The sequence below is a fragment of the Bos javanicus genome, chromosome 8, assembly GCF_032452875.1.
Source record: "Bos javanicus breed banteng chromosome 8, ARS-OSU_banteng_1.0, whole genome shotgun sequence".
Taxonomy (NCBI): domain Eukaryota; kingdom Metazoa; phylum Chordata; class Mammalia; order Artiodactyla; family Bovidae; genus Bos; species Bos javanicus.
The window spans coordinates 41759627-41786751 of NC_083875.1; the positions used below are offsets into that span (position 1 = coordinate 41759627).

At 36.4% G+C, this 27125-nt stretch overlaps 1 protein-coding gene across 6 annotated transcripts in view; it reads left to right on the forward strand.

The window, feature by feature from the left end:
- Positions 1 to 27125, forward strand: part of RFX3 (regulatory factor X3) — a 339201-nt gene that overhangs the window by 199964 nt on the left and 112112 nt on the right. For all 6 annotated transcript variants that reach the window (XM_061425414.1, XM_061425412.1, XM_061425410.1 and 3 more), the window contains 2 exons: positions 8428 to 8525; positions 24922 to 25180. In XM_061425414.1, the coding sequence (XP_061281398.1) occupies positions 8428 to 8525; positions 24922 to 25180 (357 nt within the window). The remainder of the gene's footprint in view (positions 1 to 8427; positions 8526 to 24921; positions 25181 to 27125) is intronic.

Consider the following 27125-nt stretch of genomic DNA (forward strand, 5'->3'; position numbering starts at 1 on the left):
TAAGTGAGATTCAATTAACACAGGAAGAGTGAGTATCCTATTTAAATTTTACAGTGTAAATGAACAGATTCCATTTTCTGCATAAAATGAACTCTGTCATTTAAATAAACAATATCCTATTTTCCAACAGTTCATGTTCATCACATTCTTTGAAGTGGGGGGCTACCAGTCTTAGAAGATAAAACAGGAATTTTATAGTTATCATTGAATATCCCAGGAAGAACTTTGGAAATTAACAGTAAAGATCTAGGGAAACTGCTTGTATAAGGAGAATATTTAAGTAGTAATTTTTTAACCTGTCCTGTCACTTAACCATGCTTTTTGTTCACCATGATCTTGTGATCAAAATGTATAACCATCCGGTACCTGCAGATGAACTTTGAACATTCATAATATTTGTGGGATTCTTTCTTGGCAAGATTGATTAAACACCTCTGTAATATATGATTACTTTTTAATTTTAACCAAGACTGAAAACAATGGTTTTAGGTTTTTGATTTCTGTTCCCATAACCATGCTTCTAAAGAAATTGTTGTTGTTGCATCTTTTTGAGGCATCTTTTTGATTACAGTCCTAATGCTGTAGTCATTGAACTTTTGGACTATGTTTCCACATTCCCTTCAATTCCCTACAGTTTACCTCATCCAGAATTATTGATTTAGTTCTTTCTGTTTTCTCACAAAGTGGCTTTTCTAATTAACTCTCTGCTGCTACTCTGTATGTCTTACTTCCCCTCTGCCCTTTTGTTAATACCTGTTCCAGTGTTGATCTTTTTCTTTCTGCCTCACTTTTGGTCAGTCACATAGCAGTCTCTAACCTAGCTGTTCTAATATCCCCTGTTTTTAATCTTCTGAGAGCTCTTTCATATCTCTTGTGGGTTTATTAAAGTCATCTTAATGCAGTTTTTGACAGTTCTCAGTACTAAAGTTAGACGTTTGGTGCCAGCCACATGTGTAAGGAGTGCTTTTATACAAGAAAGGCAATGAATATCTTGACATGATAAAGACATTTTTACAGAGACTAGTATTATTCTTTACTGTCTAATAAGCTTGACAATTATAAATGATTTCATTTACTGTTGAAAAGGATTACTGTTTTGAAGCGTGATTCATTTTATTTTTCTTGTAGCACATCCAAAACAACATATTGTATAAATTTGTCCTCAGAATATACTAATTGATTCTGTTGAACCAGCACATTTTCCTGTAGTATGTAGTTTGTTTTGGTATTCACTTCTTTTTGTAAACAGTAAGAATTATAAAAATGCAGTAAAATAAGGAAAGTCATTTGTCACACTACATTTGAATAGTCATGAGGTGCTTCCATTTAAGTGTGTATTAGTAAGAGTATTAAGTTGCTTAATTCATCTAGTGTATAAATGTATGTACATTGTTACATATATTTATATTTGGGGGATTTTTTTTCCCTTCAGTTGACAAAAAATGGATGAATTTCTTGTGCAGAATGTTATGGTTTCACTTCATTCCCACCACCATTCTGGTATGTATTATGTAGCCTTTTAAAAATTAACCCAAGGTCATTTTTATTAAATAAACAATTAATTGTAGAAATTGTTGGTTTATTTCTATTAATTCCATCTCTTTTCAGTATTTTTACCAATTTGTTGTTTATTAAAATTCAAGTGGTGAAAATTATTTGTTCATCCTCTTTGGAAACACTTCTGAGAATTTATCTTGGAAATACAATAAAATTAAGAGAAAATTAATTTCCTGTAGGTTTTTTTTTAATTATCTGCCTTTCCCCTGAGGACTTGGGTAGGGTAGGCGGTAAAATGTGACACTTTATAGATTTCACAGAGATGGATGGAAAATACTGTTACTGGGAATAGTAATAACATGCTTACAGGATGCTCGTTTTCCTTTCTTTCAGCATTGCTAACCTGAACAGTTCCTGCACTGCGATTGGCAAATAAAATAGAAAATGAACTTACAAAAGATAGCAATTTAGTAAATATTTGAACAGAAATTAATGTTTAACAAAAAGATGGTATAAAATAATATTTGAACAAATTTGAGATCACAGTTAATTACTTTTGGAAAAAGAAAATAGCATGCAACTTCCTTTTAAAATTTTACCTTTGGTCTTTAATGACACATTAAAGGGCATTAAAAGTAATCACATCAGTTCACTTTGGAATCATGAGCATTTCTTGGTGTTTTTTTAAGAAATGAATATATATCCACATTTAGAAGATATTATAAACTGTGCAAATATTCACTGAGCATTTCCTTTGCTAGGTACAGAGTGTTATTTAATTATTATGCAATATATATAGTATAAAGGTGTTGGGTTTTGGGAAATGTATCAAAATATACAAAATGCTCTGCATGCGCATTTCCATCCTGTGACTGGATTTATAAGTCTCGATAGAGGTATTTTGTAGATATGTCTCTCTTCCTAGATCTGAATAATTTTGAGATAGGAAGGGAGCATTTCTGCACCTCTCCAGTGACCTTTAACTATATGATAGAGCTCCACTTTCCCCTCCCCCACAAAGGAAAGACAGTCAAATAACCCTCAACTAAAAATTAAAAGGACCTTAATTTTTCATTGGTGAAATGAGACGTACAGACCTAAGGTAGTTATTTTTCCTTTCTCCTTTCTTCTTCTGCCTTTTTACTCCTCTTTTACTTCCTTCACTGTCATTATACCTTGAAAAAATACCTTATCAATTCCATTTCTCATCACTAATTTGTTTCAAGGCCTCTTCAGCCTAGTTTGTAATGATTAGTCTGGATAATAAGGAAAATTGTGTTACCTCCAATATATGCTATAATTCATTATTTTTAGTGTTTTTGTATTTTCTATTAAGTAAATAGGTCTTCTATTTACTTCATCAGTTCTTTAACTTAGTAGATAATGCAAAGAATTATGCCCTATTTTTACACTGTACAGTTACGTCTCAGTGTAATCAAGAGCCATATTTATGTATTGATGTCTTAGATGAGTTAGCCAGCATCTACTCAGAATTCTTTTCTAAGACTCATGACACTTTGAGTTTCATTTCTACTTTAATTATAGAATTTCATGATTTGAAGGAATTCTTGATGAACATTTATTGTACATATTTATGGCTGAAACCAAGTGGAATATAAAGATGAAAATTACACAGAAGTAGAAGACAAGATTCTTATTTCAAAGTATTTAATAATGTCTCTCATTATTCAAAATGTATTATAATTATCATATATGCCTTATGACATGCTTTGTGTTTGTATTTAGTAGCTTTGGATTCTCACAAAAATTCTTTTTGACAGAGTAGATATAGTTTTTCTTTACACACAAAGAAATTATTAGTTAAAAAAATGAATTGACTCCCCCAATATATAAACAGCAAGTGTCAGCATAAAGACCTAAAATGAGTTCTCCTATTTCCAAATTAACTGAATTTGCAACCATTCCGTATTGGCCTCCACAAAGGAAACTAGCTAACATTCGATTCTTTCAGTTTTTGCTTCATGTTATTTTGAAACTGTTGTTAGATGCAAAGACATATAGGATGTGTTATTTATTCTTGATAATATTTTGATTAAATTTCCATCCTTTTCTTTGGTAGTATTGGTTGTCTTGAAGTCTACTCTGACTGATGTTAACATAGCTACTCTTTCTTGTGATTGGTGTTTGCTGAAGGCTGTCTTTTTATATCCTTTTATTTTTAACCTGTCTTTGTATATTTAAAGTGTGTTCTGGTGGAGAGTATATAGTTAGAGTTTACATTTTTACCCATTATGACAATCAAGATTTAAACTGAGTATAATTTCTTTTGTGCTATTTTTGTCATACTTACATTTTATTTCTGCATATGTGATAAACCCTGTTATATGCATATTGTTATTTTTACTCTGCACAGGCAGTTATCTTTTATAGAAATTAAAAGATGAGAAAATAATCAAAATTACCTTACTTACAAATTTACCATCTAATGCTCCTCATTTCTTGTGTAAGTCCCATTTTCCATCTGAAATTGTTTTTCTTTAGTCCAAAACTCTCTTTTGTTCCCTCCAGTTCCCTTCACTGGAGGTCTGCTAGAGCAGAATGAATGATCTTAGTTTTTGTCTAAGAAAGGATTTTCTCTTTATTTTTGAAGAATATTTCACTGGTTATGGGATTCTTGATTGAAGTTTTTCTCTCCCTGCATTAAATACATGCTATTTGATTATCTTAGGCTTGTATTTTTTGACTGGGAAGTTTTCAGTCATTTTAATACCTGTTGCCTTGTGTACAATGTATCTGTTTTCTATCTGCTTAGGAATTTTTCTCCTTTAGCACTTTAATTATAATGCACTTTACTGTGGTTTTCATTTGTCTATACATTGTCTTGTATATTAAGCTTCTTAGATCTGTGTTTATAGTTTTAATAAAATTGTAAGTTTATACCACTCTTCCTTCAAATATATTTTCTGTTCTTCCTCTTCTGGGGCTATAGTTACATTGTTTAGACTACTTGATATTTTTCCACTTTTCTCTGTTCTTCATTATTTCTTTTTTTCTGTTCTCCAAATAGTTTTTATTGCTGGGTTTTCATCTTAACTTGTCTTTTCTTCTGCATTATGTAATCTCTCTATTCCATTGAGCAAATTTTTCATTTCAGATACTGTATTTTTCAACTCCACAAATTTGACTCAGCTCATTACGTGTTCTTTCTTTCTTACCATATTTGCATTTTCCTGTAAATCTCAAGGCTATTTAAGAATAGTTATTTTAACATCTCTCTGCCACTTCTTATCTTTCATTTCTAGATTTGTTTCTATTGATTGATTTTCTTCCTCATTAGCGATCACATTTTCCTGCTTCTTCATATGTCATAATTTTTTTTTTTTGAATGCTGGACACGGTGATTCTTATGGTTTTATATGTCTGGATTTTTGATATCTTCCTTTACAAGTGTTAAATTTAGTTCCATATAGGCAGTTACTTGTGGATATTATCAAGGCTTTTCTTTTAAATTTGTTAGGATGGACCTAAAGTAGTTTTTGAGACATAGGAGATGCAGGTTTGATCCCTAGATCGAGAAGATCCCCTGGAGGAGGGCATGGTGACCCACTCCAGTATTCTTCCCTGGAGAATCCCATGGACACAGAAGCCGGGTAGGCTATGGTTGATAGGGTTGCAAAGAGTTGGACACGACTGAAGCAAGTTAGCACGCACGCAAAGTAGTTTTATTCTAGACGTAATTTAGTCCTTTTATCAATACTATGGCTCTTCCCTCTGGTGTTTCTACAGAGTGTCCTAGCTGTTCAGTAAGGTCATGACACGATGGATGGTCAGAACTTATATTTCTCTGTCCCTGCACATGTGCAGCTTAGTATTTGGCATCAAGGGGATCTCTACAAACATTTCTGGATCTATTTCTCTTACCTAACTTGCTTTCTGATACTGTCCTCAAACTTCAGGTGACTCAGCCTTCCCCAAATTCAGTATCTCCTCACCTCATTGAGGTCACGATGCTCTGCTTTGTTTCTCCATTCCTCCTCTATATTCTGTATCCTGGTCTCCAAGATCATCATAGGGTTCACTGTATTTGTTTTCCTTCTGTTAAGGAACAGAATCGCATGATGCCTTTTTGTTGAATGACTGAAAATACTGTTTTACACATTTTCTCTACTTTTCTACTTGTCTCCGGGGGGCGGGGGTGGGGGGGATTTCCAGTAGTATTTACTCCATCGTGGCCAGAAGTGGAAGTCCTTTCATATATTGAGAAATATAAAATACAGATGTGAATTCATAAAGGATGTTAGTCATTTCTTCTCTCCCATCTCATTTAATGTTGCTCAGTAAAGTAACCATTTTTAGAAATTTAGTGTGCATTCTTCTATCTTCCTTTATATATTGAAGCATATTTGTATGCACATGTGCCCATATATGCAGATATATACGTAAATCAAGTTACATTGTAAGTCTCTGGAGAAGGAAATGACAAGTCACTCCAGTGTTCTTGCCTGGAAAATCCCATGGAGACAGGAGCCTGGTGGGCTACAGTTCATGGGGTTGCAAAGAGTTGGACACAACTGAGTGACTGAGCACACACTGTTAAGTATTTTTCAGCAACATTTTCACTTAGAATATGTCTTAGAGACATATATAGTATATATATATTATATATACTAATATATATAGTATTATATATATATAATATATATATATTATTATAGTATATATTAATCTTAATTAATTCTTTTATTGGGCTTCCCTGATGGCTTAGAGGGTAAAGCATCTGCCTGCAATGCGGGAGACCCGGGTTCAATCCCTGAGTCGGGAAGATCCCCTGGAGAAGGAAATGGCAACCCACTCCAGTACTCTTGCCTGGAAAATCCCATGGATGGAGGAGCCTGGGAGGCTGCAGTACATGGGGTTGCAAAGAGTCGAACACGACTGAGCAACTTCACTTAACATTCTTTTATTATCAACCATATATTCTATAGAATGCTCTTCTATATTTAATTACTCCACTTTTGTAGTCATTAAGGCTTTTCCTTCTTATTGTTCTTATAAGCTGTATTTTTAAAAATAATATTGTACAGCAACTCTTTATATGATGAATATTTCTGTAGAAGAAATCACAAAGGTGTCAAACAGTTTGCCTGTTGGTAAATTTCTTTCCCAAGCAGTTTTTACATATTTATATTACAACTAAAACAGAAGACCCAGGGTTTTTTTAAAAATGGTTGATTTCAGATCTAGGATAGATCTGAGAATTAAGAAAGATTACTGTGGTCATGAAGGCACTGCTGTGTGTGCTGTGCTTAGTTGCTCAGTCATCCAAATCTTTGCGACCCCATGGACTGCAGCCTGGAAGCTTCTCTGTCCATGGGGATTCTCCAGGCAAGAATACTGGAGTGGTTTGCTATGCCCTCCTCTAAGGGATCTTCCCAACCCAGGGATCAAACCCAGGTCTCCTGCATTGTGGATTCTTTACTGCCGGAGCCACCAGGGAAGCCCCCATGAAGGCACTACCAGTAGTCAAAGGTGGGACAATTGTAGGGGAAAAAACGATTGCTGGGTTAAATATATATATAATATGTCAAAAGCTAAAAATCTTAAGGGATACAAGCAAGATCAAACTGAAAACAACACTGGCCACCTTGGGGAGGGAGCTAAGGGAATAAAATCATTATTCTGAGTAGTGATAAATAGTGAAATCATACATTTATCCTATTCTTCCTATACAAACTTTAATTCAGAGTAATCAAATACTAATAAGAATTCTTTTATAGAATCCTATTCATAAATGAAGAGAGAATAGCAGAATCAGATTACCACAAGTTTGAAGCCTTTTATTAATTAAAGTAATTGCTACAGAAAATGATGATTAGTGACTAGTGATATCCTCACGTAAACATGGATAGGAAACATTGTAACCAGTGAAACCAGCTGACAACACCTGAAGCTCTTGATCAAATAATACTGCAGAATGAGAGACAACCAGCTGTTCAATGGCAACTTATATGATTCAATAGTACACAGCTTTTTCAAAATTGAATCTGATCAGGGTTCCTGATCTAACTATTCACTTGTAGGAAATACAGAAGATAGAGGAATTTATTAAGTGACATCTCAGGGATGCTATTAGGCAAATTTAGCATTCTAGAAATTCTAGTAGATAACTGATCTAGTTTTTTCAGTCACAAATAACTAACAGTCAAATATAAAAAGGATGGGAAACTGTTAGAGACTAAAAGAGAAAGAAAGGAAATATCAACCAAATGTAACGGGTAGACCTTGTTTGGATCTGGTTTGAGCAAGCCAACTTTTAAGAAAACATTGGAATAATCAGAGACATTTGAACAATCAGGGTTTTATATGATATTAAGGAACTGTTAATGTTTTATTTATGATGTTAGTATTGTATTCATGTTAACAGTAGTTCTTTTCTCTTAAGAAAAAATGAAATGTTACCAATGAAATGCTGTAAGTTCTACACTTGTTTTTAAATAATCCTGTGAGAGGCTGAAGAGGAAGATCTGGTGACAGTTGTTTATGTTGGATGATGAGTACATGGGGTTTATTATAGTATTTTTTTCTACGTATAAGTATTTGAACTTTTCCACTGTGAATTTTTTAACTAAAAAATAAATGTAGCATTCACAAGCCAGGTTGAAGAGAATTTCATCAACCATCAAAATAAGTGTGGAGCTTTCAGAATTTTCACTCTAAACACTTGAAGTGTGTATATACATACATACTTGCAAGAACATTACAGAATTTATTCAGCATAAATGCTACATTTGATTTGGCCCTTTGGACCCAGCACGTACTTAAGCTGAAATTGGCATGAACCTAAAAGTTTTCATTATAAAGCATTCTTGGGTTTATCGGTACCCTAGAAAACCCTTCGCAGTAGCCCTGGCACTGCGCCTGCACTCTGTCGCAGGCACCTCTCATTGGGTCCTCCTGTTTGCTTTCCAGGTGCAGCAGGTGCAGACCGTGCAGCAGGTGCAGCATGTCTACCCAGCTCAGGTGCAGTACGTGGAGGGGAGTGACACTGTCTATACCAATGGAGCAATGTAAGTTCATATGGGGGAGTCGTCCTCATTCCCCTCTCGGAGAAAAGGAATGCACTTCCTGACACCTTCTGCCCATCCCAAGTTATTTCCTTGCTTTCACAGTACTTTTTTTTTTTAACCAGAGTACGATTATTGAACTTAAACTGGTGTTTTGAGCCTTGTTTATGTTTGTTAAAAATGTGTTCATTTTCCTCAGTAGAATATTTTTAAAGTATTTTGACATTTCTACCCCAGTAAAATATTTTAAAATTTTAAATTGTTGTACCCATGAATGGTTTTCTCTAGGTTGAGAAAAACATATCCCCTTGTTGGTGATTTCTGTATCATAATATAACCTTCTAAAATCCATGCTTTTTGTTTTTATCAATAAGGTGAATTTTTGTGTGTCTTCTGTAAAGTAATATAAATCTACTGTATTAGTAGATTAGGAGGAGGTTATTTTTTTTTGGATTTATTAAATGAGGTACTTAACTACTCTATGTAAAAGTGCCAGATACTCAATAAATCTTATTTTCCTGTCTGAACTTCCCCTTCCTCCCCAACTCTCACTCCATCTCCTTTGCATCAACAATAATGTCAGTTTGTATATTTTTTTCATTAGAGTTTTTCAGCCACTTTGAGATTCAGGATGTTATTATAAATAAAGGGACTAAGAACTGTTATAAGTCACCACGTTTGTTTTCATTTACCACAGGTTTTTGTTTGCAATCTGTTAGATCTCCCGGTCTGAAATGAACTCAGATTCTCTTATTGACTCTTCTGCCCCAGGCTGCTGTGCCTTAGGTTGAGAATCTCTGCTTTCTTAATTCTTACTGCACCTCCTGTTTCCTTGGGTGATTTTATAGACCCCCATGACACCAACCTGTAAGCTCCATGAGGGGCAGGATTTTTGTGTGTTTTTTGTTGTTATTTCACTGCACTAAATCTAACAGCAGAAGTGTGTGTAGTACGTAGAAAGTGCATTTATTCTTATTATAGCTAAACATCTTAAAATCCTGGTTTAACTATTAGTTTTATAATCATGGTCAAGGTACTCAACTATTCTGTGCTTTTATTGTTCTTTCCTGGAAAGTGGGAGGATAATAAACTTACTCTTACTGGATTATTGTGAGGATTTAAGGCAGAGTATGTAAAGCAGCTTGCACAGGACCTGGTTTACAATGGATGATACAAAACTGAAAGTTCTTCACTGATCTTGACTCATCGTCTCTTTTTTCTTATTGCTTTTGGTCACTGAATCTGCATACATCACCACCGCCTTTAGAACCTATATTAGCTATAAAGTAAAATGTGTCTCTCTGTCTTGGTTTTACCCCCCCCCCCCCCCCCGCTTCTTATCTCCCTGGCTTCATCTTCCATCTGTTCTGGGAACAACCAACTTTGTACTTGTTTCCCCTTTCATGCCTCTGTATTATTGGACACGTGGTTTGTTTCCTCTGCTGGAATATCATTCTCTACTTCTCTCTTCCGTTCCCAAACCACTACACCCAGTATAGCAATATCTTTGTAGACTGACATGTCACATCCTCCTTTGTGTTGTGAACCCTGGCTCTCCTCTGCAGGTAACTTATTTGTCTCTTGTACAGTAAAAATAGCAATGTACCCAGACTCAATGTACACCAGGGACTTCCCTGATCGCTCAGATGGTAAAGCATCTGTCTACAATGCAGCAGACCTGGGTTCAATCCCTGGGTCAGGAAGATTCCCTGGAGAAGGAAATTGCACCCCACTCCAGTACTCTTGCCTAAAAAACCCCATGGACGGAGGAGCCTGGTGTCCATGGGGTCGCAAAGAGTCGGACACGACTGAGCGACTTCACTTTCACTTTCACTTTCACCCAGACTCTTAGTTCCACCATGGTGCAACAAATCCTTATATATATTTATCATACTAAGAAGAACTCTTCCTGAATGGGAATTGTTGTCATTTTGTTATTTTATTTACATCAGTTTAGGTGAAGGGCACATAATGAAGGATCAGCACATTTCTGTTACTCTAGTGAATCTATAACACTTTATATATATTAGACACACTGTGAATATTCTTTACCTCTTTGTTGTATAAGGCCAGGACATTCTGGAGCCTGTTTTTGGAATTTCTACCATAAATCTAAACTCTTATTGGCATTTAGACCAAAAAAAAAAAAAAATGAGGATGCCTGCCACTTGGTCCTTTATGGTATCAGGGAATATAAATGGGTTTCTAGACACTGCTGGAGGTCACTCAGTTGTATTGTTGCTGCATCCTTGTCTGTAGTATATTTCCTTCCAGAACCTCAGAGTAAAATCATTATATTTTCTACCTTTGTTTGCTGCTGCTGCGTCGCTTCAGTCGTGTCCGACTCTGTGCGACCCCATAGATGGCAGCCAACCAGGCTTCCTGTCCTTGGGATTCTCCAGGCAAGAACTGGAGTGGGTTGCCATTTCCTTCTCCAGTGCATGAAAGTGAAAAGTGAAAGTGAAGTCGCTCAGTCGTGTCTGAATCTAGCAACCCCATGAACTGCAGCTTACCAGGCTCCTCCGTCCACGGGATTTTCCACACAAAAGTACTAGAGTAGGGTGCCATTGCCTTCTCCAACCTTTGTTTAAGGAAGTACTATTTTCTACCTAGTTTGTTCTCCTAATTCAAAGATATCCTAGGTAATGCCTTAGCAGACCCCACTGGAGGGCTACATTATCACTGTCTATTCCATAACGTTTTACCTTATGTTTATTACTGCAACCAATTAGCTAAGAAACCAAAAAAATATGACAGAGATTTAAACAAATTAGGGCTTTTATTTTTGTCAAAAAAAATCCAGAGTTAGCATATTGTACAAGTAATAGCACTATGTGTGCAAATATAAAATAAGCCTTATTGAAGAGATCTTACAAGGTGGCATACAGCAGATACCTCTTGTAAGACTGGACAATACCGTGGAAATTGCTCCAGTAGATCTCTGGCCTCACAGAGTGCTCCATATTTCTAGGGGGCAGGGGTAATGAACATTAACTGGTTATTTAGTAGAAAAAACATGGCTTTCTTATCTAGGGAGGAGTGGGTGCCTCTAAAGTTCAGGTCCCCTAGCCTGTTCTTCCATTAGGATTAACTCAGACCACCTGAGCCAGCTTAGTGCTAAGCTACCGAAAGATGACAGGAAATGAGCATTTAGAAACATCCACAACCGTACTTCCTCTCAGTCTGTTGCTGACATTAGCAGCTCAGGGATATCAGGGCAAAGATTTGCTGGTATGGTAGTAAATCTGCTTTGGTAGCAGCCATCATAGCTGTATTCCAGACAACAAGAAGACAGAAGGTGGAAAAAGAAGATACATTATATATGTGTATGTACATACGTACATATAAATATGTGGGTACACACACACAGGCTTTCCCAGAAACCCCCAGCTCCATTTTTGTTTATATCTCATTGGCCATAACTCTGTAACAAAGTAATTAGCTGCAGAGGAATCTAGGAATGCAGCTTGGTAGCTTTTGTGTCTATATGGTAGATGACAGCAAAGGAAAAGGATAGTTAGAATGGGTGTTGAGAGAATTAACTCTGTGGTATCTATCAGTCATTTATCATTGGCCCAATGTAGAATAGGGTGATTGCTAGTGTGTGATTTTGTAAAAGATAACACAGCCTGCTTCACTCTCTTCATTTATGGAATATGGAGATAGTTTAACCAAAGTGTTTTGTATAGCTTCTGAGAAATTGAATGAAAACACTCACTAAACATTAGTTATTACCATACAGTTTTGCTCTCTAGTTATTTTTTTCTGAATTCTGCATATTGCCTTGCACCTTTTAAAGCTGTCTCACCACTGATACTAGGGTCTTCTATATGCGTAAATATGAGATAGTGATTCATTCATTCACAAAACCTTAGAAAAACAACATCTCTAAAAGTTGACTCTTTAAAATTATAGGGCCCATTAAGTGCGGAAATAATTCAAAGTAAATATCTTGTGCCAACATATATTTTCTGTGGCCCTCAAACTCAGTTAGTTAGATCATGACTAATGAGATCTAGGTCACGAGTTCATTTGCCACAAAGTCCAATTAGCTTTGATCCAGTCTGTGTGCGCCCAGATTATATCCTCAACTCCAGCTAATTATGTCACAAACGTGCACCCTTGGTCAGGATAAAGAAGATGCATCTTTAAAACCTTTCATTACAATTTCAGTTTTGGTGCTTCTGACTAAAGATTCTATAGCATCATTTTCATTTTTACTAAAGAAACATTGTGTTGCCATGAATTACACTCAACATTTTAGTAGCTAGAGGACTATGAACATATTTTTAAAATATAACAAGAAAATTTTTCAGCTTAAGCTATTTCAATCTTTCTGTAATTTTGCAGTGCTGACATTTAACTATGTACAGTTTTTGTCTCTAAAGTTCATTTTAGAGTCTTTCTACTCTTTATATTTGATGCACTTCCATGTGTGTTAGAAGAGTAGTCCATATTCATTTTCACCACAGTGAATTAATAGCCAGCTAGTGTTTGATCCCTGACTCAGATCATATTGAGAGTCCCACTTCTGTGTGATAACAAATGCTTTTTGCTAGTTGTTCTCCCAGAAGATCGGGATGCTGATCTTTATCATGAACTTTCATGCATCCAGTACATGGCCCTGCAGCCTGTGCATGGTTAGTAAATCCTGGTTCGCCGTTGCTCCTGTCACCAGCAGCCTTGCCAAGTAGCCATAATGCACAGGGTTTGACTCAAGAGGTGATGGTAGCCCTCACAGATATGTGTCATCGCTTATAAAAATGTGTAATCCTTATAATTTGGTGATACTAACGTGTTTACTTTTTTTCTCTGTGACTATGGACAATTACTGGTAGCATAACAGGATTAATTAATGGGAGGCAGTGAGTGAACATTTCAGTTGAAACTGCTTTTCTGTACTGAGTGTGGAGTAGAATAGCTTTTTACTCAAGGGAGAAGGTAATCTAATTCACTCTTGTTCCTATTTATCATTACTTCTGTAGGAACACACATTTATGTATTTCCTGGCAATAGTTTTCCCAAGAATATTTTTTACTGGGCTGGTTCATAGTCTTGTCCATTGCTATAGATTCTTACAATTTATGGTATCTAATAATTTAGTCTACTGTAATGAAACTAGCTGGGAAACATTGCATACCATGTAGATAGAGTCCCATTCAGTTGAAATTTCTTGATGTAACTGAGAAATCAGTTTTTTTAAATGATGAATTTTTTTCTTTCCCATCTCTGTTTTTTGAATCTCACTTCCCCCACTTACTCCATCATGTTAGTCAAAGTGGAAATAAAGACATCATACTATATCTTGTCCAAATTAAGAAATATCTTTTGAAAACACTTTTAATTTTCTCATATCAACCACTCTTTGAAGATTATCCCCTGGTTAGAGATGATCAGTGTTTTAAAATGTTAAGATTTTCATTGTGTGGATTTCTATTGCAATAAGACTTGACCGATAGGAAGCATTCTCATAATCTTTAAATTATAGATTTATCAAACACAATAGGTAATTTATCAGATGTGTTTCATAAAATGTTAGTTCTCTAAAAAAGTTCTGTGATGACGCAAGCAGAAAAACACTACATGAACTTCTCTTGAGGACTCTAATTTTCTGTTCGTTTTTTAAAGATTCTGAGAAATCCCCTAGGAAAGAAATGTGGTGTTTTAAAAACTGATCACAGAACTCTCATCTGAATCATATCTAATAACATGGCATTGTATACTTTAGGAGGTGGTACATTAATGATATATTGACAATTAGTAGATTTATTCAAAAAGAAAATTATATAGTTAGGGTATTTTCTGAAGCCATCCAGTTATCCTTTCCATATACTTTTTTTCATATTTTATTTTATTTTTTAACTTCACAATATTGTATTGGTTTTTCCATATATCAGCATGAATCTGCCACAGGTATACACGTGTTCCCCATCCTGAACCCTCCTCCCTCCCCATGCCATCCCTCTGGGTGGTCCCAGTGCACCAGCCCAAGCATCCAGTATCATGCATCGAACCTGGACTGGTGACTTGTTTCATATATGATATTATACATGTTTCAATGCCATTCTCCCAAATCATCCCACCCTCTCCCTTTCCCACAGAGTCCAAAAGACTGTTCTATACATCAGTGTCTCTTTTGCTGTCTTGTATACAGAGTTATTGTTACCATCTTTCTAAATTCCATATATATGTGTTAGTATACTGTATTGGTGTTTTTCTTTCTGGCTTATGTATTCAAAAAGAAAATAATATAGTTAGGGTATTTTCTGAAGCCATCCAGTTATCCTTTCCATATACTTTTTAATCGATTAATTGTTGTTAGTCGCTGTGATGTCTTACTCTTTGTGACCCCATAGACTGCAGCACACCAGGCTCCCCTATCTTCCACTATCTCTCAGAGTTTGAGTCGCTGATGCTGTCTAACCATCTCTTCCTCGGCCCCCTTCTCCTTTTGCCCTCATTCTTCCCCAGAATCAGGGTTTTTTTCCAAGGAGCTGGCTCTTTGCATCAGGTGGCCAAAGTATTGGAGCTTCAGCATCAGTCCCTCCAATGAATATTCAGGGTTGATTTCCTTTAGAATTGACAGGTTTGATTTCTTTGCTATCCAAGGAATTCTCAAAATTCTTCTCTAGCACCACAATACAAAAGCATCAATTCTTCATGCTCAGCCTTCTTTATGGTCCAACTCTCACATCTGTACATGACTACTGGAGAAACCATAGCTTTGACTATATGGACCTTTGTTGGCAAAGTGATGTGTTTGCTTTTTAATACACTGTCTAGGTTTGTCATAGCTTTCCTTCCAAGTAACAAGTGCCTATTAATTCCATGGCTGCAGTCACCATCCACAATGATTTTGGAGCCCAAGAAAATAAAACCTGTTACTGTTTACACATTTTCCCCATCTTTTTGCTATGAAGTAGTTGGCCTGGATGCCATGATCTTTGTTTTTTGAATGTTGAATTTTAAGCCAGCTTTTTCACTCTTCTCTTTCACCTTCATCAAGAGGCTCTTTAGTTCCTCTTCACCTTCTGCCATTAGGGTGGTATGATCTACATATCTGAGGTTATTGTTATTTCTCTCAGAAATCTTGATTCTAGCTTGAGCTTCATCCAGCCCAGCATTTCACATGATGTACTGTGCATATAAGTTAAATAAGCAAGGTGACACTATACAGCCTTGTCATACTCCTTTCCCAATTTTGAACCAGTCAGTTGTCCCATTTCCAGTTCTAATTGTTGCTTCTTGATTAATAAAGAACCTTAAAAAGGATACTCTTCAAGTTCATATTTTCTCTTTCAGTGAAATAGTCTCAGGATTTTCAGGTAAAATTATGCATTCTTATTATCATTTAAATGTTCTCTGCTTAGAAGAAATGGTTGTATGGTGTTTCTATGATTGAGATGAAGAGGCTGCTTTCTTTATGCTGTCTTCTGCCTTCAGTATGACTTGGAGCATTCAAGAATAATCTGTTTCAAAACTCAAAAATATTGTTTCATGCTAGCCAACCAGAGATTATGTACCACATGAATGCAATTTGTTGATTCCAAATAATGTAGCTACTTCCATGTAGGGCTTTGGTGACTTTCACAAAAACTTCACAACGTAAAACTATTTAAGGCAGAGTTCTTGGTTTCAAGCAGCAGAAACCAAGTCTGGCTTATTTAAGCAAAACAAAAAATTTATTGAAAGATATTTGTGACTCAGAATTTTCAGGAAGTCTGAAGAAACAAGCTGAAAAAAAATAGGTACAAGTATTGTTAAACAGTAGCGAGACCAAAGGAAAAACTGCACGCCAGGAGTTGTCCAGTCAGAACACCACACGACCACAACCCTCTCAAACGCTGCTGGCCACTGCTGCCACTGGATTCCAATCAGAACTGTGCAACCTGTGTGACTGATTTAATGAAGATTCCATGAAATCATGTACCTCTCTCCTTAACAACACTTCTCCCCATTCTCATATTCTCCTAGCTCCCAAACTTTTTGAAAATATTTAAAACTTATTCATTCTGACTGCCTTTAGTTATTTCTTCAGTCTGTCCAATCAGACATATACTGCTATCACTATATGGAAACACCTTGCAATAAGATCACCTCCTATTATTATATCTAATGAACATGTTTCAGAATCATATGTTTTGACTATAGCAGTGTGCTCTGATTGCCACTCCCTTTTCTCATGGTCTCCTGTTACCTCTCTGACCTCAGGCCTTTCTTTAGGTTGTTTCTCTGCCTGGAACATTCCGTTACCTCCTTGAACTCCTATCCCAGCTTAAAATAACATCCAGACTTCATTCCACGGTCCATCATGATGTCTTTCAAGCTTTTTAAAAAACCATCTCCAGTGAGAAAACTAGATGTGCAATTTTTTACTCAGCTAAATATACATAGGCACACACACATGCTGTATATACATATGACAGGAAAAAAGCTTCTCAAAATAATTCTTATCCTCCTAGGTATAATATGTTCTAATGTTGTTTAGTCTCTTTTAATGCTAGTGTGACCCATTAAATTGTGGATCATGACCCACGAAAAAATTTGTTTACTTACATGTTTAGTTTTCACCTACTTTTTAAACCTCATTTTTTCTCTAGTGTCCTCATTCATTTTAAACAACCACTCTAGACTTCTAGTTTATTCCTAAATACCGGGATCTTCCCTGTGTCATGGCTTTTGTACATGCTACACTATCTTCTTGATATATCTTTCTTCCTGTTTTTCACAAAACTAACTTCTTTTCATCCTCTAGTTTCAACCTAAATATCTCTTCTTGGAAAGTAACAGCACTTGATTACTTGATCTAATATGTGCCCTTCCACTTATTATACTTTACTATGCTATTTTTCTCTTCTATAGGTTTAGCAAACTATCTAATGATCTTATTTCCTTTTTTATTTTGGACCACCTACTTCTTATGTAACCTTTATATGAGTAGAGGTCATGTTCCTTTTTTCCCAGGTGCCGTAAATATTTATTAAAAGAATATGTACAGAGTAACCTGAAAGCAATAAAAACATTGTACCAATGTAAGATATTAATAATGATCATCACTACTACATTTTACCTTCATATTGAATTTTATGGTATGAAATTTGTAAGGTATTTTATAACCTTAATTTGCAATTTTTCATACCATTGCTTTATTTTGTAGTTGACTAGCTTATTGGTGAGAGGATATTCAAAACCTAGGTAAAACACAAAATGCATAATTTAGAGATATTATATATCTGGACTTATGGATAAGACACCTGAAGATAAAACAGAAAAATTGGTTATAACTAAAATAAATGGACATAATTATTGTAGTGAATAAGCAAGGAGTAAATAATCAGGGTCATGCTTAGCCAAGGTATATGCTGAGGCATGATGGGATGCAACAGGACTAATTTACTGAATTCAGTGGATCAGAGTCCTGACATTTACACAGAACCTGATAATACCTTCAGCTATAAAGAACCTTCTGTTCAGCAAGTATGGGCATATCTGTGTGTTTACATTCATTACTGGATACATATGCAGAACAATGGAAAGATTCCTCTTCTGCTATAGAATAATATGACATAGTGTTTTCATAACAGTCTGTGGCAATCAATAAAGAACAAACAAACAAACAGGCATGTTTCAAACGTGCACAAAATTGCTTGGGAATTTAGTTGTTTCAGGAGCGTACAGTCGGAAATAGTTAGCTGCTTTCAATCTGATATGCCAAAAAGTGAGTAATTTTCTCAAACATATGTCTTGGGGATTTCTGGGGGAAATAGTGTGCAAGCAGTAACTCTTATGTATTCATTATAGCAGTATGAAAGACAGCTGATCTTAGGTATCAGAATTAGAATCATTATTTCTAGTTCCTAAGAAAGAACTGTTTGTTTTTGTTGTTGGCACTTCTTTTTTTAAACAAAATTTCTTCAGAATTTATCCAGGAGCTTAGAGCATTTAAAACTGAAAAGATATTAAGGAATTAAATTCTGCCTGACTCTGGCTCTGGCTCCAGAAAGGCCTCTAGCAACTGAGTTAGTACTTATCTTCTTACTCTTGAAGAGCAATGTCTGAGAACATTGCAGTCTGCCTCTGTTACCCAGTCCAGTGTTGAAAAGTCTCCTCTCTTCCACATTGCAAGTATTTAAGTGCCGGAGACAAATTCAGCAACAATTTGTGACACTTCATCTACAAATATAATTGTGCCCTTTTTCCCCCTGGAAATTACCAATCTTTACCCCTGTGTGTGCTTACACAAGCTTTCTTCTCAGTCCCATGGGTCATGATTGAGTAATGAACATAGTTTATGGATTAGACATACTCTTTAGTGACTTTCACTCTTCTCCTGTCCTTTGCTCATTTTTTTAGCTAGTGAATCATCTCCAGCTAGGGGGAAGTATGAAAATCAAAGCTCTTTGCTGCCGTATTTTTATGCTGACTTGAGGGCTATAGAGCTTTTATATATATCTGTGATGCATTTATTTGTATTGCTATTGTTCACTGAGGACTAATTATATAAAGGAATCATGCCCAGAAGATGGCGTGATTTAAACCCCTTGGAATGATGCTCTTATAATAGAACTGCAACTTCTACCATCATAGAACTTCCAGAGTCTTAGTGTGCAATGGTAAATATCCTCCAAAATAGTCTGACCTTTTCCATCTCTCTTTCTTTACCAGTGCAAGTACATCTTCTGCAGATCCCATTCTGAGTAAGATAGGAGAGGAGTCAGGTGCTGATAAACAGTTAGCAAAGTGTAGTTGTAGTTCACTGGCTCAGTCATGTCTGACTCTTTGTGACCCCTTGGACTGCAGCATGCCAGGCTTCCCTGTCCTTCACCATCTCCTGGAGCTTGCTCAAACTCATGTCCATTGAGTCAGTGATGTCAGTGATGCCATCCAACCATCTTGTCCTCTGTCGTCCCCTTCTCCTCCTGCCTTCAATCTTTCCTAGCATCAGGGTCTTTTCTAATGAGTCGGCTCTTTGCATCAGGTGGCCAAAGTATTGGAGCTTCAGCATCAGTCCTTCCAATAATATTCAGGGTTGATTTCATTTAGTATTGACTGGTTTGATCTTCTTGCAGTCCAAGGGACTCTCCAGAGTCTTCTCCAACACCACAGTTCAAAAGCATGAATTTGTCAACACCCAGCCTTCTTTATGGGCCAGCTCTCACATCCATATGTGACTACTGGAAAAGCCATAGCTTTGACAGTATGGATCTTTGTTGGCAAGGTAATGTGTCTGCTTTTTAATATGCTCTCTAGGTTTGTCATAGCTTTTCCTTCAAGGAGCAAGCATCTTTTAATTTCATGGCTGCAGTCACCATCTGTAGTGATTTTGGAGCCCAAGAAAATAGTCTATCACAGTTTCCATTGTTTCCCCATTTGTTTCCCATGAAGTGATGGGACCAGATGCCATGATCTTAGTATTTTGAATGCTGAGTTGTAACCCAGCTTTTTCACTCTTCTCTTTCACCTTCATCAAGAGGCTCTTTAGTTCCTCTTCACTTTCTGCTATTAGGGTGGTGTCATCAGTAGCTCTGAGGTTATTGATATTTCTCTCAGAAATCTTGATTCCAGCTTGTGCTTCTTCCAGCTCAGCATTTCTCATGATGTACTCTGCATATAAGTTAAATAAGCAGGGTGACAATATACAGCCTTGACGTACTCCTTTCCCAATTGTGTAGCAGTCCATTTTTCCATATCTGGTTCTAACTGTTGCTTCTTGATCTGCATACAGATTTCTCAGGAGGCAGGTAAGGTGGTATGGTATTCCCATCTCTTGAAGAATTTTCCACAGTTTGTTGTGATCCACACAGTGAAAGGCTTTAGGGTAGTCAGTGAAGTAGAGTTGATGTTTTTCTGGAGCTCGCTTGCTTTTTCTGTGATCCAGCAGATGTTGGCAATTTGATCTCTGGTTTCTCTGCCTTTTCTAAATCCAGCTTGAACATCTGGAAGTTCTTGGTTTATGTACTATTGAAGTCTCACTTGGAGAATTTTGAGCATTACTTTGCTAGCATGTGAGATGAGTGCAATTGTGCAGTAGTTTGAACATTCTTTGGCATTACCTTTCTTTGGGATTGGAATGCAAACTGACCTTTTCCAGTCCTGTGGCCACTGCTGATTTTTCCAAATTTGCTGGCACATTGAGTGCAGCACTTTAAAAGCATCATCTTTTAGCTAAATATAAGAAACTCTTGAATAGCAATATAGTTTGTATGTTACCTGTACCACCTTTTGTGACTATTCCGCAATAGTCATTCATAAATATCATTGACATATTTAAAAGTTAAATTCTTTTAATGTGATTAAATGTTTGAGAGAATGGCTAATTGCATATTCCAAATCCAGTTTTTTACCATCTGTGTGCTTTGGATAAAGCTGTTTATCTAGACTTCCGAGTATTCGCCTTGTCTTTGCAAATAGAAATAACAGTATCTATCTCATAAAGTTGTAATGAAGGTTAAGTGAGTTAATACCTGAAAAGCACATAAGATTGTACCTGTTGCATAGTAAATAATAAATATTAGCTATTAATAGCTATTATTATATGATTGATTTGTAAAATCAACTTACTACTGGAAAGCATACTTAAGCGTTTTGTTCAGACTGTGAGAAGGAAAGTTGACACAGTTTTCTGCATCTGTCATAGTGTTTATTTCCCTGTATCTATTTGTACATCTTACTTGATTTTACTTAAATACCAACATCATATTGTGTTAAGTGCAGCTAAATAGAGTCACTGTCATATTTAGGGGTCATAAGATGAACTCATTTCTCTTCTTATCCAAATTTAAAATCAACATGGCTGTTTTATTAAAATAAGTATATACTGAAACAAATACATAAATTAGATTTCCAGTTGGAAAATACAGCAGTATTGAGAAGAAATGTGTATTTTAAGTACTTTTCTATGTGTAAAAAAAAAACAACAAAAAATATTCTCTATGGAGTTGTTTCTGTCATCATCCGAAACTAAAACTTATACCTGATCTGTGGTGGTTTTTTCTGGAAAGCAGTAACTTTACCCAGTGTTGAATACTTTTCAGTTCAGTTCAGTTGTTCAGTCGTGTCCAACTCTTTGCGACCCCGTGAATTGCAGCACGCCAGGCCTCCCTGTCCATCACCAACTCCCAGAGTTCACGCAAACTCATGTCCATCGAGTTGGTGATGCCATCTAGCCATCTCATCCTCTGTTGTCCCCTTTTCCTCCTGCCCCCAATCCCTCCCAGCATCAGAGTCTTTTCCAATGAGTCAACTCTTCACATGAGGTGGCCAAAGTACTGGAGTTTCAGCTTTAGCATCATTCCTTCCAAAGAATACCCAGGACTGATCTCCTTTAGAATGGACTGGTTGGAGCACTCTTATTATTTTACTGAAATTTGCATTAGAAATTGCAATATAAATATAATTTATAATGGGTTAAATGACCTATTTTAAATAATACAGAAAAATCTTAAAATAGTTTAGCCCAATTTCTCATGCTTTAACAAAACAGCAAAAAAAGAACATATGTTTTAGAAATTTATGAAAGTGACTATTATGCCAAATATACTTTGAAGTAGAGTCATATTTTATTTGTTGATTAGTGAGCCCACTATGTAGCAATAGTTATGTTAAGTGTTAAGGATACAGATGGGAATAAAACATAATTTCATGGGAGTATGAAGACTTATTTCAGGTATGTGCAATGGGTTAGGAAAGTATAGAGAGCAAAACATAACAGTCCTGTAAGGAGTGGCCATAGAATACAAGGGGTGCAGAGGAGTAATTCTGAGATAAGGTGATGCTTGAACTGAGAGCTTAAGGGTGATTTAGGCAAAGGAAGAGAGTTGAAGACATGTAAAGGCTTTCCAGACAGGGGAAACCCTACACAATATAGCAGAGAGACAAGAGAAGATAGTGCTTTACAGGAGATCAGCATCAAGGTCAGTGTGGTGTGAGCAAAGAAATCATTTGAAGACATGGCTGGTACCAAATCCGGAGCTTGTGCCAGCATCGGCCCTGAGAAGACAGGTCAAGGGTTGTGAATTTCTTCCCAAGGCAAGAGAGAATCACAGAAAGGTTTTTAAGAAAAGCTTAATTTTCATATTTTCCTTTTAGAAATATTCCCCTGGCATCAGAGTTGAAGATAGATTGGAAGAGACCCAAATAGAAGAAGGAAAACTAGCTAGAAGGCAATTTTAATGGAGAATATTATGAGTTAAAGGACCCCTGATAGCTCAGTTGGTAAAGAATCCGCCTGCAATGCAGGACACCCTGGTTGGATTTCTGGGTTGGGAAGATCCGCTGGAGCAGGAATAGGCTACCTACTCCAGTATTCTTGGGCTTCCCTTGTGGCTCAGCTGGTAAAGAACCGCCTGCAATGCAGGAGACCTGGGTTTGATCCCTGGGTTGGGAAGATCCCCTGGAGAAGGGAAAGGCTACCACTCCAGTATTCTGGCCTGGAGAATTCCATGGACTGTACAGTCCATGGGGTCACAAAGAATCGGACATGACTGAGAGAGTTTCACTTCACTTTACTCACTCATTATGAGTTAAGGCAGTGAGTACAAGAATGGAAAGGAGAGTTGGACAATTGTTTCGGAGGTAAAGTTAGTAGGACTGATGTCAATCTGAGCAAGAAAAGTATGCGTGCACTCAGTCATATCCATAGACTGCACCCTGCCAGGCTCCTCAGTCCATAGATTTTTTTTTTTTTTTTAAGCAAGAATACTGGAGTGGGTTGTCATTTCCTCCTCCAGGGAGTCTTCCCAACCCAGGGATCGAACCTGCATCTCCTCGCCTCCTACAGTGACAGGCAGATTCTTTTACCACTGAGCAAACTAGGAAGTCCTGAGCAAGAAGAGTTAGCAATAATTTCCAAAGCTGAGTGTTGTGGTGCTGCCCTCTGCTGAGAGGGGGGAATATAGGAAAAAGAGCAGGAGAGAAAAGAATTCCCTTTTAGGTATACCTTCACTTTTACATAGGAGACCTCCCAAATATCAGGGCTTCCCTAGCAGAGATACTTAAGTGACTCTCAGAAATCTAGATTTAAAACTCTTAAAGTATAACCTAGCGTTCTGCAGTCCATGGGGTTGCAAAGATTCAGACACACCTTAGAAACTGAACAACAACAACAACAGTGAAACTAGAAAGTGAAGAGAGTGGAGGTATGAACTTACGAACATGCATATGGTCATGTAGTATATGATCAAAGTGTATGGTCTGGATAAAAGTGAGAAGAGATAAGAGCTAAAATTGGAGACCTGAGAAAATTACTATTTAATATGCCAAAAAAAACTGAGCCTCCAAAAGATTCTTGAAACACTGTGGTTAAAAAAATTAAAAGGTGAAAGAGACATGCCATAGAAACTAATGAACAAGAAAGATTAAAACAGAAAGACCTTGCATATACATAGAAATGTCCACAGACATCTACAGCAAATTGTCAGTACTGGCTCACTCTGAGATGTAGTGTTGAAGAGAATGACCAAAAACACTGGGAATTTTAATTTGATGTTTGAATTTTTAAAAAGAAAAGTATTTTACACCTTCCTACTATTTTTACACTTCTTGAGAGCCTACACTAATTGCAAAATAAAAACAAAAGTCGTGTTAAAATGTACGATATAGTCAATTGAAAATTAAAATTAAATCCATCAAACAAGCTGCTTAATCAGAACAGGGCAAGGAGGGAAAGGGCAACATGGCATAGTCAACAACATTGTACTGCAGATAAGTCAAGAAAGATGAGGACTGACAGCAGCCTTTTAGCTTGGTATTTAAATGAGGTCACAAGTGACCTTATTAAAAGCATTTTCAATGAAAGGCTAAGGGCAGAAGCTTGACTGTTATTGTTGGAAAGCAGAAAATGAGGACATGAGGTGGCATAGTCATCTCATTGAGGAGAAGCTTGAGTGTAAAGAAGAAAGAGTTAGGGATTTAGGGCACATGCTTTGCTCAAGATCCTGCCTAGTGGTTAGAAAGAGATTCATGCATACTACCTTAGTCATGGAGGTTTCCTGCAAGTCACCAGCAGTGTGAAGTAGTTTGGGGAGCTGACTTGTCAACCCCTATTCATTCCAGATCCCAGCTTTCCTAAAACTGGGATTTGTAGGAAGTTTTATAAGAAATTTAAGAAGTCACACAGCAGGATTTCCTGAAGGGACAAGACCTGAGCTTATTTATACACTTGAGGTAGGCCCCAATAGTGGCAAAAACTCTATACTGTGCAGAAAAGTGTTGAGGTACTTCTAAATAAATGTACCTTTAATTTGGAAAGTAAGCCCAGCTATTTCTGGGAATGAAGTTTCACACAAAATGCAAAACTCACCATGTCCCAAAGGCTAAGCTGATATATTTTAAACATGTATTTACCCTGGAAAAACAATAAGATAATATAAGTAAATTTCTTTCTTTTCTTCTTCTAAAGCCGAACAACAACTTACCCTTACACAGAAACACAGATGTACAGCCAAAACACTGGAGGGAATTACTTTGATACTCAAGGGAGCTCTGCACAGGTGACTACCGTGGTCTCGTCTCACAGTATGGTGGGCACCGGTGGGATTCAGATGGGCGTCACGGGAGGACAACTCATCAGCAGCTCTGGAGGAACCTATCTGATCGGCAACTCAATGGAGAATTCTGGACACTCGGTGACACATACCACTCGGGCTTCCCCAGCGACAGTAAGTATTTTAAGTTTTTATTTGTTTAATTCAGCTTCTTGGTGGCTTCTTCCATACACTTTTCTCTTTAGAGAGAAAAAAAAAAAAAAACACTGGGCTGGGGCAAGAATGTGTTGAGAAGTTTTAGCATGTGACTTTTTCTAATGTATGTTAAAATCTGTGCTTACAGAGTAAAATTAGGCATGCTTACCCATTTGTGAAGTTATTTTACATTGAACCGGAGGGACACTTTGGGAAGCACTGACAAAGGCCATCTAGACAGTGATTTTCACAGTGGAAAGGGAAGTACTTGCCACTTATCAAGGCCTTAGGATGAGTCCTTTGCCACTTTCATTTTCATTCCAGTGAAAAACGTTTAATAATTTGGCTCTGATCATAGGTGTGAGCAAATAATAACTTAGGAACACAAATACATATTTGAGTTTTCAAGTTTTTAAAATTTAATATGTTTATTTTGACACAAGATATTTTAATGTGCTAAAATGGTATGATAGAAATAGTAATAAAAACCTGTGCAGTTTTTGATGTCCTCAAACTCTGTAACCTGGTCTTTCCTTTTTACTTCAGCTAAGCATAGGGAGAATAATCATTTAGAACCACCTAGCCAAAGTAGAAATGGAATTGATTTTACAGTTGTTTCATATAAAAGGGGCCTGGAAATTTTACTTAAGTGCATGTACCCCTTTTCTGTACTCCTACCATATAATTTGTTCTTATAATGAAATAGAAACAAATAGAAAATAATTATGTGAGAGTCTTTACATTTTTCACTTTGTGTATTTTCTTCATGATATAATATATACTTGGTAAGTATTTTCTCTATATATTTTCTGTTTGTAATGATTACCATGTATTCATACCTTCATCATTTAGTATCTTTTCCCTAATCTGTCTTTAAAGCCCTTTATTTTTAATTAACTCTTTCCTACTAACATCAGAATAGATGTTCCATTTTTTTCTTTGTGTTTTTGAAGCATTTCTAATATCCATTTCCCTCTTGCTTTTAATAACACTAAATATGGCATTTCTAAACCTTTCAGTAACATCGGTATATTTATGTAGATTAGAAACTAAATCATAGATTCTCTTGACCTCAGTTCTTTTGTCAATGAAATAAGGGATTAGTTAGACTAAATGATTTCCTAATTTCTTTTCAGCTTTAAAATCATATTTACAAAGGAATTGTAAAATATTTTGGATGTAAAATAACTGTATATTTCCCATAAAAGGAAAGGCGATAGATTAGGTGCCAGTACTTTATAACGCTGCTCATAAAGGTCACTCAGACAGTCTTTTCAGTGGAAAGGGAAGTACTTGCCGCTTACAAAGGCCTTAGGAAATCTGGGAAAATGGAGAGGAAGAGTCCCTTTCCCACTTTCATTTCATCCACCTCTCTTAGGCTGGCTTATCACTGCTCCACCCCCACCCACTCCGGCTTCACCTTCCCCAGACATTCCTGCTTGCCTTCACATTGATTTCTAGCTGGCTGTTAAACATCCTCATGAGCTGGATATAGGCTTACTAAGTTTGCTAGTGCTAACACTACTGAGATAACTAAGTTGATTATTTCAGGTCATGTGTTCAGGTACAGATTTTAACAGGGTAAATTTTATAGTTTGATTTTTTTTCTTTCTTTCCTATGTAGAATATAAAAAGTGGCATGACTCCTTAAGTTATCCATTACACAAATACAGTGCAATTTTTGTTATATTAGTTGGTAAATTAGACCAACACAAAATAATTGACTTATACCAACTGGAAATAGGGGGAAAACTATTTAAAAAAAAGCAAATCATCAATTCCTAGTATCAGTTGCACATATTAATTTACACTTTTTAAAAGGCATTCATATTTAAGCTTTTGTTAAGGGTGGTTTTTTCTTTGTTTTCATTTTTACAAGAACACTTCCTTTTTACCAAAAGGAGTTTAAATGTTACCTAAAGAA